We start from the raw sequence: 14,684 nt of genomic DNA, 5'->3' as shown, positions 1-14,684 counted from the left end.
TCGAACCAGGGATTGTAGTGACACCTCTTTCACAGAGTTACAGTGCCTTAGACCGCTGCACCACTCGGGAGCCCAAACTATATCAGATATATCTGACAAGACATTTATTTATTTTTTGATCAAATGTTTATTTAATTTCATTTATATTGACATAGGGGTACAAAGAAAATATGGAGGAGACACATTAACCCTCCACCCTGCCCCCCCAACCTCCTTCACTCAACACATATTTATAAAGTAGATATATAGACTTCTTACATGACTTTTAAAGGTCTACTCTAGACACTCATCAAAAAACTGCAGATGTTTCAATGATCTAAAGGGATAAAACATGTTTATATGCCAAATACTGGCACTATAACTGTCCAGGTGAATGCGAATGGAATGGCATCAAACGCATGGAAACCAAGTTTCTGATGTATTTGATACCATTCCACTCATTCTGCTCCAGCCATTACCCCGAGCCATCCTCCTCAATGAAGGTGCCACCAACCTCCTGTGTTTTACTCCTTCCTCTCTCACTGATTCCCTCTCTCACTGCATGACAGCTGAATACAAAAGGCAATAAAACAATCACATAAAAAGTGAATATGAACTTGAAACAATGACTAAAAGGCACAGTACTGAGTTGATGGCGTTGCAAAAAGCATTCATTATTAGGCCGACCACAATCAGGATCCGTGTAGTGAAAGGACTATTGCCGCACACTGTTTCTCCATAGAATCTATACCACAGCACATTTGACGGTGGACTGCGCAGATTTTAAGATGTTACGTTCTAAAAACGTTTACCTTGTGCATTTATTGTTACTTGTCTTTTGTTTATGCTGAAATGGAAAATCAATTCAGAATTTCCTGTTTTTTGCAGTCACCTTGGTGGAGGTGTTGCTTCCTTGTTGTCAATGTGGTCTGTTGATGACGTTGCTTTGACATTGACATGAATAGAAGAAGCCTACAGTGCTGCTGGGTCACAGAATGTCCCCTGCGCTGGGGAAATGTCCTTTGTCACTGGCAGTACAGCAAGAGGACGGTTGGGAGAGAGAATTGACTGACTCCATGACTCTTTAGAGACTAGCCTAGAGGAGACAGACAGACAGGGAGAGGTCATGTGACTACATACAGTACAGTACATGTTCATACAATCAATAGAATAACATCCTTCATTGGAAGGAGTGACGTGATGTTTTAACATTCGTTTGGTTGTCACACCACACCCTCTGACCTACAGTATGTAACTCACAAGCCAAAGGTCCTTGGGAAGGAATGAGAATGATGTAATTTCACAATCAGATAGCTGGCATGTTGATCCTCTAGTCTACACCAAACTGTCAATAAATCCCCCATTGGAAACAACAGATATTTACAGTTGATTTTTATGTAGTTAGAGTAGGTCTACAATAGGGCATGCTGTCTACAGCAGTGGAGGCTGGTGGGAGGAGCTATAGGAGGACGGGCTCATTATAATGGCTAGAATGGAATACATGGAACGGAGTCAAACGTGTGGTTTCCATATGTTTGATGTGTTTTATACCGTTCCATTTATTACATTCCAGCCATTACAATGAGCCCGTCCTCCAAATAGCTCCTCCCACCAGCCTCTACAGTAGGCCTGCCCTACACAGTTAACTGAGTAGTCTATGACCCTCCACCCTTATGGCACGCTGCAAACCAACAGAACCCTGGGGGAAAAAAGCTGTGTGTGAATGACGTGAGCTCACAGCTAGTCTAATGGACCTTGACCCTCCCAGCCTTTCTGAGAGAGAGAACAAGGGGCCATCCCTACGCCCTGTTGCGCCACACTTCCATGCATGCCTGTGGTAATCGCTAACAGATGTCAGGACACTTCCTGCTTCAGAGGGTTAGAAGGTTACAATGGGTACAGAGGACTAGGGGACAGAGTTCAGCAGTCACTGTGTGTGTGTGTGTGTGTGTGTGTGTGTGTGTGTGTGTGTGTGTGTGTGTGTGTGTGTGTGTGTGTGTGTGTGTGTGTGTGTGCCCTTATGTCAGTAAGTGAGGTATGTGTTTGTGCAGTCATGTGTATATTTCTGTGCGTGTGAGTGTGTGTGTCAGAGAGATAATAGAAGCATGTGTGGGAGTATGTGAGACTCTGTCTCGCTCTGTATCTGTATTTATGTGTGAATGTGTGTGTGAATGTGTGTGTGTGTGTGTGTGTGTGTGTGTGTGTGTGTGTGTGTGTGTGTGTGTGTGTGGCCACCACGTATCAAAACAAACTATGCAGGGGGAACAGAAATTACTGTTGTGGTGGGCCGGGCAACTGCAGGCTGACTTCGGTAGTCAGTTGAACAGTGTTTCCTCCGACAAATTGGTGCAGCTGGCTTCCGGGTTAGGCGGGTGGTTGTTAAGAAGTACGGTTTGGCGGATCATGTTTCGGAGGACGCATGACTCGACCTTCGCCTCTCCCGAGCCTATTATGGAGTTGCAGCGATGAGACAAGATCGTAATTGGATCGCAATTGGATATCATGAAATTGGGGAGAAAAACATGGTAAAATACAACCCCCCCAAAACAGAAATGACTGTTGATAAATGGGCTCCCGAGTGGCGCAGCGGTCTAAGACACTGCATTTCAGTGCAAGAAAGGTCACTACGATCCCTGGTTCGAACCCAGGCTGCATTACATCTGGCTGTGATTGGGAGTCCCATTGGGCGGTGCACAATTGTCCCAGCGTTGTCTGAGTTTGGCCGTCATTGTAAATAAGAATATGTTCTTAACTGATTTTCCTAGTTAAATAAAGGATAAATACCTGTGCATGATGAGTATGTACACTACCGTTCAAAAGTTTGGGGTCACTTAGGAATGTCCTTGTTTTTGAAAGAAAAGCACATTCTTTGTCCATTAAAATAACATCTAATTGATCAGAAATACAGTGTAGACATTGTTAATGTTGTAAATGACTATTGTAGCTGGAAACGGCAGATTTTTTATGGAATATCTGCATAGGTGTACAGAGGCCCATTATCAGCAACCATCACTCCTGTGTTCCAATGGCACGTTGTGTTAGCTAATCCAAGTTTATCATTTTAAAAGGCTAATTGATCACTAGAAAATCCTTTTGCAATTATGTTAGCACAGCTGAAAACTGTTGTCCTGATTAAAGAAGCAATAATACTGGCCTTCTTTAGACTAGTTGAGTATCTGGAGCATCAGCATTTGTGAGTTCGATTACAGGCTCAAAATGGCCAGAAACAAAGACTTTCTTCTGAAACTTGTCAGTCTATTCTTGTTCTGAGAAATGAAGGCTATTCCATGCTAGAAATTGCCAAGAAACTGGAGATCTCGTACCACGCTGTGTACTATTCCCTTCACAGAACAGCGCAAACTGGCTCCAACCAGAATAGAAAGAGGAGTGGGAGGCCCCGGTGCACAACTGAGCAAGAGGACAAGTACATTAGAGTGTCTAGTTTGAGAAACAGACGCCTCACAAGTCCTCAACTGGCAGCTTTATTAATAGTACCTGCAGGTTGGTGGCACCTTAATTGGGGAGGACGGGCTCTTGGTAATGGCTAGAGCGGCATAAGTGGAATGGTATCAAATACATCAAACAAGGGGCAAAACTTTCAATGGGGACAGAGGGGACATGTCCCCCCCACATTTTGAAATTGCATTTTTGTTCCCCCGAGTTTTATCATTGGAATGTGATACAAAACGGACGCCTCCGAGCGGTCAGGCAGGCTGTTTGGAGTGTTTATCCTACCGGATGTTTTTTTGTTTTTTTTAAATGTCCCTCCCACTTCTAAAACAAAAGTTGCACCACTGCATCAAACATGTTGTTTTCAAGTGTTTGATGCCATTCCATTTGCTCCCTTCGAGACATTATTATGAGCCGTCCTCCCCTCAGCAGCCTCCACTGACCAAGGCCTGTATTTATAAAGTGTCACAGAGTACTGTGCTGATCTAGGATCAGGTCTCTCCATCCATGTCCATCTTATTAATTATGATCTAAAAGGCTAAACTGACCCTAGATCCTTTCTCTTAATCAAATGATAGACTGTTGAGTTTCATGTTACAGTAACCCACGTCAACAGCAGCAGGTCATGTTATTATGTCACCAGGACAACACATTATGTCATCACCAGGCTGTCTGTCCTCCTTCCCTGTTCCTGAGTTGCATTGATGGATGTGACTGACGCATTCACCTGTCACCACCTTGGACTCTATTCAATCCGTATTACAGATATTCAGCGTTAAAGCGTGATTGAAATGTAAATGCAATATTACGCATTAGCGGAGACTACGTTCACGGTAAACGCTGCCTATCTCGGCTCCATCAGGAATTACCTTTACATTTATATCGCGCGATCTGTAACGTTTCAGTGATGCAGATTGAATAGAGCCCATTATCTTATCCTGCAGCGTTGCTACATAAACAGCAAAGTACAGTAGAGTTGACTACTATAGTGTTAGTAAGTAACAGGTGTATGTTTACCATGATCTCATGTTAGATCCCTTGTCCAGAGTCCATTCGAACTCCACCTAAAAAAACAAATAGACAACTCATGTGACGAATACAATATCCCTGTATAAATCACAAACATTATGGACATTTACAGTCTACGAATAGCTTTCCTATCAGTATGTACTTAGATATTTAAAGTGCACATACAAAAGGAATTGACTCCAGTCTGGCCCATGTATGAACGCTATTGTCGCACTTGCAGTGGCTCAGTAATAAAGTATACAATGGCGCCCTCTATTGGAGAAAAGTTATACTCAACCAACCTGTTTTCACAGTAGCATTTATCAGGGAAAGGCATGTGATTACATATGTCCACATTTCAATTACAAAACAGGAGTGAGTAGTCAACAGAGTTTACAACAGACAGATCTTCTTATTGTGGACCAAGAGTAGTCTAATGCTTGGAGAACAAGGACGGCCATTGCCAACTAACAGACAAGATATACAGCCTCAGCTCAGATTGTTCCACTTATACATTATTTTCAAAGATAATCATTAGTGGGCTGCTATACATTTTCTTTTGGGGTTTTTAGATGACTCACCATCTTTATTCATCCACTGTTCCAGGTCTTCCATCTCCAGCTCCAACACAGAGGGGACATCATCCTCAAACATGGGCCTGGAAAACAGCCAACATAGTCAGCCCATCATATTAGTGTTTTGACATTCGAAAATGACAAAATAAAGGGACTAAAATGAAGGGAGTGTAGAGGGGAAAAAATACAAACATCCACTGTTGAGGTATAAAGACAATCCAAAACAGTTTTGAGGGGTTTCTCACACGATGTACTGGTCTCAAATGAAACTCCTAAGGAATATGCTGTTTTTCACTGATTTCCATCCAAAACTGTTCGTATTTGAATAAGCACTGTCCTTCCCTCCCATAGTTTGACATGATTTTCTACTCAAGGCCATTTGAGTGGTAGTATTGCTGATTCTCACAGGAGGGCGCTCTCGTCATTGATTCCAGTTTCCTGTCAATGCGCTGAAGTCATCATGGACACATGATTGGCTTAGAGAGAGAGAGCGTTCATGTGCACTGTAAAGTTTTGACAGGAGATCGTTTTTTGATGGTTATTTCCTTTATGTTAGTCTGTCTCTTCCACTAAAGATACCTTAGTCATACCGTACATTCTCACATGGAGGCTGGTTACCAGGGACAGGGTTTCATATCATAGCAGGAAGAACTGGAGCTTTGCCATATTTCTGCTGAAATGCTCGTTCATAAGTTCTCAGGCTAATGCGTAAACACTTAGATTCACACATGATACTTCTTGACTATATACTTTATGTCAGATATGATTGACTGGTGTGTGTGTGTTTGTGTGAAACAACTTGTTGAGGAAAAGAGCAAACGCGCGTGCGCACACACACACACACACACACACACACACACACACACACACACACACACACACACACACACACACACACACACAGAAAGAGAGAGAGAGACACACACACACGGCGTGCACACACACACACACACACACACACAGGGCACACACACACTCACACACGCCTGTTTCAAACTCCTCAACGTCTTTCTTTCTAAACAGGAAATAACAAACAGAGGCGAGAAAGGGTGAGGTCAAAATCATACCAAGGGAAACAGATTTACTGCCATATACGAATTTAAGTGACTTCAACTTGAAATGTATAGAGAGCACAGTCAAGACAGCAGTAGCCTAGATACAGTGCATTCGGAAAGCATTCAGACCCCTTGACTTTTTCCACATTTTGTTACGTTACAGCCTTATTCTAAAATGGATTAAATTGTTTTGTTCCTTCATCAATCTACACACAATACCCCATAATGACAAACCAAAAACAGTTTTTTAGACATCTTTGCAAATTTATAAAAAAAATATAACATTTGCATAAGTATTCAGACCCTTTACTCAGTACTTTGTTGAAACACCTTTGGCAGTGATTACAGCCTTGAGTCTTCTTGGGTATGACGCTACAACCTTGGCACACCTGTATTTGGGGATTTTTAGGTCTCTCCAGAGATATTCGATCTGGTTCAAGTCCGGGCTCTGGCTGGGCCACTCAAGGACATTCAGACTAGTCCCGAAGCCACTCCTGCGTTGTCTTGGCTGTGTGCTTAGGGTCATTGTCCTGTTGGAAGGTGAACATTCGCCCCAGTCTGAGGTCCTGAGCACTCTGGAACAGGTTTTCATCAAGGATCTCTCTGTACTTTGCTCCGTTCATCTTTCCCTCAAGCCTGACTAGTCTTCCAGTCCCTGCTGCTTAAAAACATCCCCACAGCATGATGCTGCCACCACCATACTTCACCGTAGGATGGTGCCAGGTTTCCTCCAGACGTGACACTTGGCATTCAGGCCAAAGAGTTCAATCTTGGTTTCATCAGACCAGAGAATCCTTTTTATTATGGTCTGAAAATCTTATAGGTACTGTTTGGAAAACTCCAAATGGGCTGTCATGTTCCTTTTACTGAGGAGTGACATCTGTCTGGCCACTCTACCATAAAGGACTGGTTGGTGGAGTGCTGCAGAGATGGATGTTCTCCTGGAAACTTCTCCCATCTCCACAGAGGAACTATGGAGCGCTGTCAGAGTGACTATCGGGTTCTTGGTCACCTCCCTGACATTGGCCCTTCTCCCCTGATCGCTCAGTTTGGCCGGGCGGCCAGCTCTAGGAAGAGTCTTGGTGGATCCAAACCTCTATTTATCCATTTAAGAATCTATTTAGTTTTTTTTTTAGGTTTAAGGTTTTGGACCCTTGTGTACTAGGCAGTAAGTGAAACTCACTACACATTAGCACAGTTTACATGATTTATTTCTGCTGTGTTCTTGTGGACCTTCAATGCCTTTCCAAATCATGTCCAATCAATTGAATTTACTACAGGTGGACTCCAATCAAGTTGTAGAAACATCTCAAGGATGATCAATGGAAACAGGATGCACCTGAGCTCGATTTCGAGTCTCATAGCAAAGGGTCTATATACTTATGTAAATAAGGTATTTCTGTTTTTTGCAAAAATATCTAAAAACCTGTTTTCACCTTGTCAATATGTGGTATTGATTGTAGATTAATGAGGGAAATACTATATATGTTAGAATAAGGCTGTAATGTAACAAAATGTGGAAAAAGTCAAGGGGTCTGAATACTTTTCGAATGCACTATATAACTCATACTGCAGTGTTCAATACTTACATTGGAACGTTTTCTGTGTCATCGCTACCATGCAAATATTTATCCTCTTCTACATTATCTGTAATAGGAAACCATCATTATAGCCAACATCGTGCACCATCTAATAAAGTAATGTCAAAGTACATTAACAATATCCACTCATACATTGTATACTGTATTGTGGTTGAGTATACAACTGTAGGCCTACACACTATTCTAAATAAGTGTGCACAAAGCTAAACATAGCCCTACTCAGACCAGTTTTTCACATGTCATAGTGTTGTAACGTACCCATGCAATGAAAAGGACGACTGAATTGTACAATACATCTAGTCATAAGAATTTGTTCTTAACTGACTTGCCTAGTTAAAGGTAACATTTTAAATAAAATAAATAAGCAGATCTGTCATGGTGTATGAGAATTGGGTCATGTCGCCTGTTGCTTCTCATCATGTGGACATATTTCCAGCTATAGCACAGTTCTCACGACTTACCAGAATTGCTCTTTTCTTTCCGATTCCATCTGCGGTTGATTATGACTACGCCCACTACCATGGCGATGATCACGGCCACCAGCACAACAGGAACCAGGATGAAGGTGGGACTCAGACTTTCCTCCAACGGTGCTTCAGAGGATTTGAGATGATCCTCCCCTGGAAGAGGAACCATCATGGTGGGAAACTGATCATGTTGCTACAGATGTAACATCAGCTTGTCTGCAATGTTTCTGCAATTATTTTCACCATCTCAATAATCGCTTCTAACACACTGTTTTCTTAAACACTACATCAATGTTGTTGTTTGTGTTCAATCAATCAAATCAATCAAGTTTATTTTGTAAAGCCCCTTTTACATCAGCAGTTGTCACAAAGTGCTGATGTACTGATGTAATATACCTTCTAAATGGACACCTGGACTGTATCCAGAACCAGATTCAGCTTCAGTCTCATATCCCTCTGAAATGACATAAAATGAAATGAAAAACCAGAGGGCCTTTTTGTTGTTGTCATGCAAGGCTCTGATGGAAATCAGGTAATGCAATTGTGTTATGGAGACAGGTGTAATCTCACCTGAAGGACTCTCAGATGATAGGTATGAGTCTGGTGTAGGGGTAGCATCACTTGCAGTTGGGATCACTGGGAACATTGAGAAAAGTATCAACACAAGCACATCTAATGCCAAACCCGTTGGAAATGGACAGTTATGAGCTATTGCCACCAGGTTGTTTTGGAGGAGTTTGCACATGGGGGAAGCAGATAACAGCTAAAGCTCACCTGAGAACCCCGCATCATTTTCTGTTTGTGTTTCTTCAACAGTATTTGTGTCCTCATCACTCTGGCAGAGCACTGCAATGAATGAAAGAGTCAATGGTTAAGCAACATAGGGCCAGGAGTTTTTCATTATAACACGACCTGACCTCAAGCCTACTGTATAATGACAGCCAAGAGTTTTCCCGGGACACTTGGCCAGGAAAAAAATCATCACCCTAGTTTTATGCAATTTAGAATATTCGGGATTCATAAAAAACCCACGAAAGACTCCACGATGTGCAAACTACACTGAGTCAGATAGTATGATAGTGTTTCCCAGAAAAAGGAGCTTAAACAGTCATCAGATCTTTGAATGTGAATGAGTTTGGGCCTGTCAGTAGTGTACTTGGTTGAGAGCTGTGACCTTAATCATGTTTATCATCAAAATGAGCCTATGTATCATACACTCTAAAAGCGTTCTTCAGCTGTCTCCATAGGCTAACCCTTTTTGGTTGCAGGTAGTACCCCTTTGGGGTCCATGTAGAACCCTCTGTAGCTGGAACCAAAAGCGTTCTACCTGGAACCAAAAAGGGTTCTTCAAAGGGTTCTCCTATGGGGACAGCCTAATAACCCTTTTAGGTTCTAGATAGCACCTTTCTTTGTGTAGGTTAACCCCGGACATTCCTAGAACCATCACAGACACATCTTACTGTAAATGTTTGGGCGTGTACAGTGTAATTCAAAATTAATGTGTTGAGGAGACATGGACATGGCATTAAAAACCCTTCAAAATAAACATATCCCTTGGTTACCAGCCAGTGGTTACAGTGAAAAAGGCAAGGCACATATACTGGCAGTAGACACAGATGGAGATAACACACACCACAGAGGGAACAAACTGTGCCATTAGGCACATATACTGGCAGTAGACACAGATGGAGATAACACACACCACAGAGGGAACAAACCGTGCCATTAGGCCTAGGTAATGCCATTGCGAAAATGTTTGTTAATGGTTTTCCTACTAACAAAACACAATGTTCTCGTTCTTTTGGTGAAGATGGGTCTTTTGAAATAAAACAGGAACATCAACGTTTCACTGTGTTTATAGCTGATTCTTATCATTCGTAACTAACAACCTGTTGCAAGAAGGGATGTGAACTCAGCCTCTTTCACAATTGAAATGTAACAGAGATGTACAAAGACAACAACATCCGTTTGAATAGAAGTGAAAAAGCTCTAGGAGAGCGATTCAAATATTCAACTTCAGAAAGCATTGTGAAGCAACTCAAAGACACATGTAACCATACAGCAGCGATTACTCAGGTACTCAGTAGGTAAGACCTACTGGATAGAATACCATGTAGTCAAAAGGCCTAGAACTTTCACTATCTCTTCATAAAACGTGTCCACACATATTTCAGCAGCCACCACCCGCCAATATAAACCACATTTCAGCAGACTATTACATTCTCAGGCAAACTGAAAAAAAGAAAAGAACACAGAGACACCAAGAGAAAACAGACAGGTAATGAAAGTGAGTGAATGTAGTAGAGTAGAGAAAGCCATGAAAGCTCTGTTTCCAATGAGCAGTAAGGGCAAATGATCTTTCCAATTCCACAGTCCACACCTACCAGTCCCAGCCAAGCAGGCTGTCAGCGCCAGCAGCAACATGATCGACGATGGGGTCATTTCCCTGTGGCCTTTCCTCCCTCTCGTCCTTGTGTTACCATGGACAGGAGCAGCAGCAGACATGGTGACATTGTGTGGTGGTGGTGCCCATTTCCTTCTGCCTACTAATGTCTTTCACGGCATCCTACTTCCTGATTCAGGGCTGCTTTTGACTCACCTAGAGACTCACAGAGAGGAGGAGGATGAGAGAGAGGGCGAAGGGGGAGAGAGACAGAGATAGGGAGGGGGGAGGGGGAGGGAGGGAGGGAGGGAGGGAGGGAGGGAGGGAGGGAGAGAGAGAGAGAGAGAGAGAGAAAAAAAGAGAGGAAGAGAGAGAAACCTAAAGAGTACACAGCCACATAGCTACACACACCCAGCTAGATCACTCTTGCGGATGTGATGTAATTAACAGTGTGCTTGTAGCCACAAGCCTGGCAGCTCCTCTGCTCTCTGTTGAAGCAAATTCCTCCCAGTTAAGGTATTCAAGCAATCGGGGCATACCAAAGAGAAGACAAGAGCTGAGCAAACTTACTAAATGGGGGAAAGGAAAATGTTTTTCTTAGTTACATTCAGTAAGGAGCAGCTCGTAGTTGTTCTCAGGTTAGCTTCTGTTTGGATTTGAATTCAAACCGCTTACAGCGTCAGAATTGAGCTCTGAAAGTTGTATACTGTACTATCTATGGATATGTCGTTATACCTCATTAACCGTCCCCCATACCCTTAACCACCTATCCCATAAAGCATAGCCCCGGCCATGACAAGTTTAGACATGATGTCACAGGTGAATGATTTTTCTGAGTTGAAACATTTTTTTATGTTTTTTTTATTTCACCTTTATTTAACCAGGTAGGCTAGTTGAGAACAAGTTCTCATTTGCAACTGCGACCTGGCCAAGATAAAGCATAGCAATTCGACACATACAACAACACAGAGTTACACATGGAATAAACAAAACATTAATACAGTAGAACAAAAGAAAACAAAAAGTCTATATACAGTGAGTGCAAATGAGGTAAGTTAAGGCAATAAATAGGCCATGGTGGCGAAGTAATTACAATATAGCAATTAAACACTGGAATGGTAGATGTGCAGAAGATGAATGTGCAAGTAGAGATACTGGGGTGCAAAGGAGCAAGATAAATAAATAAATACAGTATGGGGATGAGGTAGGTAGATAGATGGGCTGTTTACAGATGGGCTATGTACAGGTGCAGTGATCTGTGAGCTGCTCTGACAGCTGGTGCTTAAAGCTAGTGAGGGAGATATGAGTCTCCAGCTTGAGAGATTTTTGCAGTTCGTTCCAGTCATTGGCAGCAGAGAACTGGAAGGAAAGATGGCCAAAGGAGGAATTGGCTTTGGGGGTGACCAGTGAGATATACCTGCTGGAGCACGTGCTACGAGTGGGTGCTGCTATGGTGACCAGTGAGCTGAGATAAGGCGGGACTTTACCTAGCAGAGACTTGTAGATAACCTGTAGCCAGTGGGTTTGACGACGAGTATGAAGCGAGGGCCAACCAACGAGAGTGTACAGGTCGCAATGGTGGGTAGTGTGTGGGGCTTTGGTGACAAGACGGATGGCACTGTGATAGACTGCATCCAGTTTGTTGAGTAGAGTGTTGGAGGCTATTTTATAGATGACATCACCGAAGTCGAGGATCGGTAGGATGGTCAGTTTTACGAGGGTATGTTTGGCAGCATGAGTGAAGGATGCTTTGTTGCGATATAGGATGCCGATTCTAGATTTAATTTTGGATCAGAGATGCATAATGTGAGTCTGGAAGGAGAGTTTACAGTCTAACCAGACACCCAGGTATTTGTAGTTGTCCACGTATTCTAAGTCAGAGCCGTCCAGAGTAGTGATGCTGGACGGGCGAGCAGGTGCGGGCAGTGATCGATTGAATAGCATGCATTTAGTTTTACTTGCGTTTAAGAGCAGTTGGAGGCCACGGAAGGAGAGTTGTATGGCATTGAAGCTCGTCTGGAGGTTAGTTAACACAGTGTCCAAAGAGGGGCCAGAAGTATACAGAATGGTGTCGTCTGCGTAGAGGTGGATCAGAGAATCACCAGCAGCAAGAGCGACATCATTGATGTATACAGAGAAGAGAGTCGGCCCGAGAATTGAACCCTGTGGCACACCCATAGAGACTGCCAGAGGTCTGGACAACAGGCCCTCTGATTTGACACACTGAACTCTATCAGAGAAGTAGTTGGTAAACCAGGCGAGGCAATCATTTGAGAAACCAAGGCTGTTGAGTCTGCCAATAAGAATCTGGTGATTGACAGAGTCGAAAGCCTTGGCCAGGTCGATGAATACGGCTGCACAGTAATGTCTCTTATCGATGGCGGTTATGATGTCGTTTAGGACCTTGAGCGTGGCTGAGGTGCACCCATGACCAGCTCTGAAACCAGATTGCATAGCGGAGAAGGTACGGTGGGATTTGAAATGGTCGATAATCTGTTTGTTAACTTGGCTTTCGAAGAACTTAGAAAGACAGGGTAGGATAGATATAGGTCTGTAGCAGTTTGAGTCTAGAGTGTCACCCCCTTTGAGGGGGATGACTGCGGCAGCTTTGCAATCTTTGGGAATCTCAGACGATATGAAAGAGAGGTTGAACAGGCTAGTAATAGGGGTTGCAACAATTTCAGGCAGATAATTTTAGAAATAGAGGGTCCAAATTGTCTAGCCCGGCTGATTTATATGGGTCCAGATTTTGCAGCTCTTTCAGAACATCAGATATCTGGATTTGGGTGAAGGAGAAATGGTGGGGGCATTGGCGGGTTGCTGTGGAGGGTGCTGGGCAGTTGACCGGGGTAGGGGTAGCCAGGTGGAAAGCATGGCCAGCCGTAGAGAAATGCTTATTGAAATTCTCAATTATAGTGGATTTATTGGTGGTAACAGTGTTTCCTAGCCTCAGAGCAGTGGGCAGCTGGGAGGAGGTGCTCTTATTCTCCATGGACTTCACAGTATCCCAGAACTTTTTTGAGTTAGTACTACAGGATGCACATTTCTGTTTGAAAAAGCTAGCCTTAGCTTTTCTAACTGCCTGTGTATATTTGTTCCTAACTTCCCTGAAAAGTTGCATATCACGGGGGCTATTCGATGCTAATGCAGAACGCCACAGGATGTTTTTGTGCTGGTCAAGGGCAGACAGGTCTGGAGTGAACCAAGGACTATATCTATTCCTAGTTCTACATTTTTTGAGTGGGGCATGCTTATTTAAGATGGTGTGGAAGGCACTTTTAATGAATAGCCAGGCATCATCTACTGACGGGATGAGGTCAATGTCATTCCAGGATACCCCGGCCAGGTTGATTAGAAAGGCCTGCTCGCAGAAGTGTTTTAGGGAGCATTTGACAGTGATGAGGGGTGGTCGTTTGGTCGCAGACCCATTACGGATGCAGGCAATGAGGCAGTGATCGCTGAGATCTTGATTGAAAACAGCAGAGGTGTATTTGGGGGCGAGTTAGTTAGGATGACATCTATGAGGGTGCCCGTGTTTACGGATCTGGGGTTGTACCTGATAGGTTCATTGATAATTTGTGTGAGATTGAGGGCATCAAGCTTAGATTGTAGGATGGCCGGGGTGTTAAGCATGTCCCAGTTTAGGTCACCTAGTAGCACGAGCTCAGAAGATAGATGGGGGGCAATCAATTCGCATATGGTATCGAGGGCACAGCTGGGGGCAGAGGGAGGTCTATAGCAAGCCGCAACAGTGAGAGACTTGTTTCTGGAAAGGTTAATTTTTTGAAGTAGAAGCTTGAATTGTTTGGGTACAGACTTGGATAGTAATAAGGAACTCTGCAGGCAATATTTGCAGTAGATTGCAACAACGCCCCCTTTGGCAGTTCTATCTTGGCGGAAAATGTTATAGTTAGCGATGGAGATTTCAGGGTTTTTGGTGGTTTTCCTAAGCCAGGATTCAGACACAGCTAAGACAGAGTGTGGTAGAGTGTGCTAAAGCAGTGAGTAAAACAAACTTAGGGAGTAAGCTTCTAATGTTAACATGCATGAAACTAAGGCTTTTACAGTTACAGAAGTCAACAAATGAGAGCACCTGGGGAGTGGGAGTGGAGCTAGGCAATGCAGGACCTGGATTAACCTCCACATCACCAGAGGAACAGAGGAGA

General features: G+C 43.4%; 1 protein-coding gene across 2 annotated transcripts; it reads right to left on the bottom strand.

Annotated features, from left to right (window-relative positions):
• Positions 1–107: 107 nt before the first annotated feature.
• Positions 108–10,823, bottom strand: LOC106610175 (transmembrane protein 154). 2 transcript variants are annotated; one of them, XM_014209368.2, is made up of 9 exons: positions 10,520–10,822; positions 8,910–8,981; positions 8,706–8,771; positions 8,532–8,591; positions 8,130–8,288; positions 7,657–7,714; positions 5,019–5,095; positions 4,447–4,493; positions 108–1,075 (listed from the first exon to the last, which is right to left on the bottom strand). In XM_014209368.2, the coding sequence occupies exons 1-8, from the start codon at positions 10,638–10,640 to the stop codon at positions 4,459–4,461; spliced, it is 648 nt and encodes a 215-aa protein (XP_014064843.1). In that variant the 5' UTR covers positions 10,641–10,822; the 3' UTR covers positions 108–1,075; positions 4,447–4,458. The 2 variants fall into 2 exon arrangements, with proteins under 2 accessions (XP_014064843.1, XP_045578681.1); XM_045722725.1 differs by having other exon boundaries at positions 8,532–8,771; positions 10,520–10,823.
• Positions 10,824–14,684: the final 3,861 nt, after the last annotated feature.

The sequence above is a fragment of the Salmo salar genome, chromosome ssa08, assembly GCF_905237065.1.
Source record: "Salmo salar chromosome ssa08, Ssal_v3.1, whole genome shotgun sequence".
Taxonomy (NCBI): domain Eukaryota; kingdom Metazoa; phylum Chordata; class Actinopteri; order Salmoniformes; family Salmonidae; genus Salmo; species Salmo salar.
Note: the sequence above shows the minus strand (reverse complement) of the source record. Positions and strands in the feature narration are given on the sequence as shown.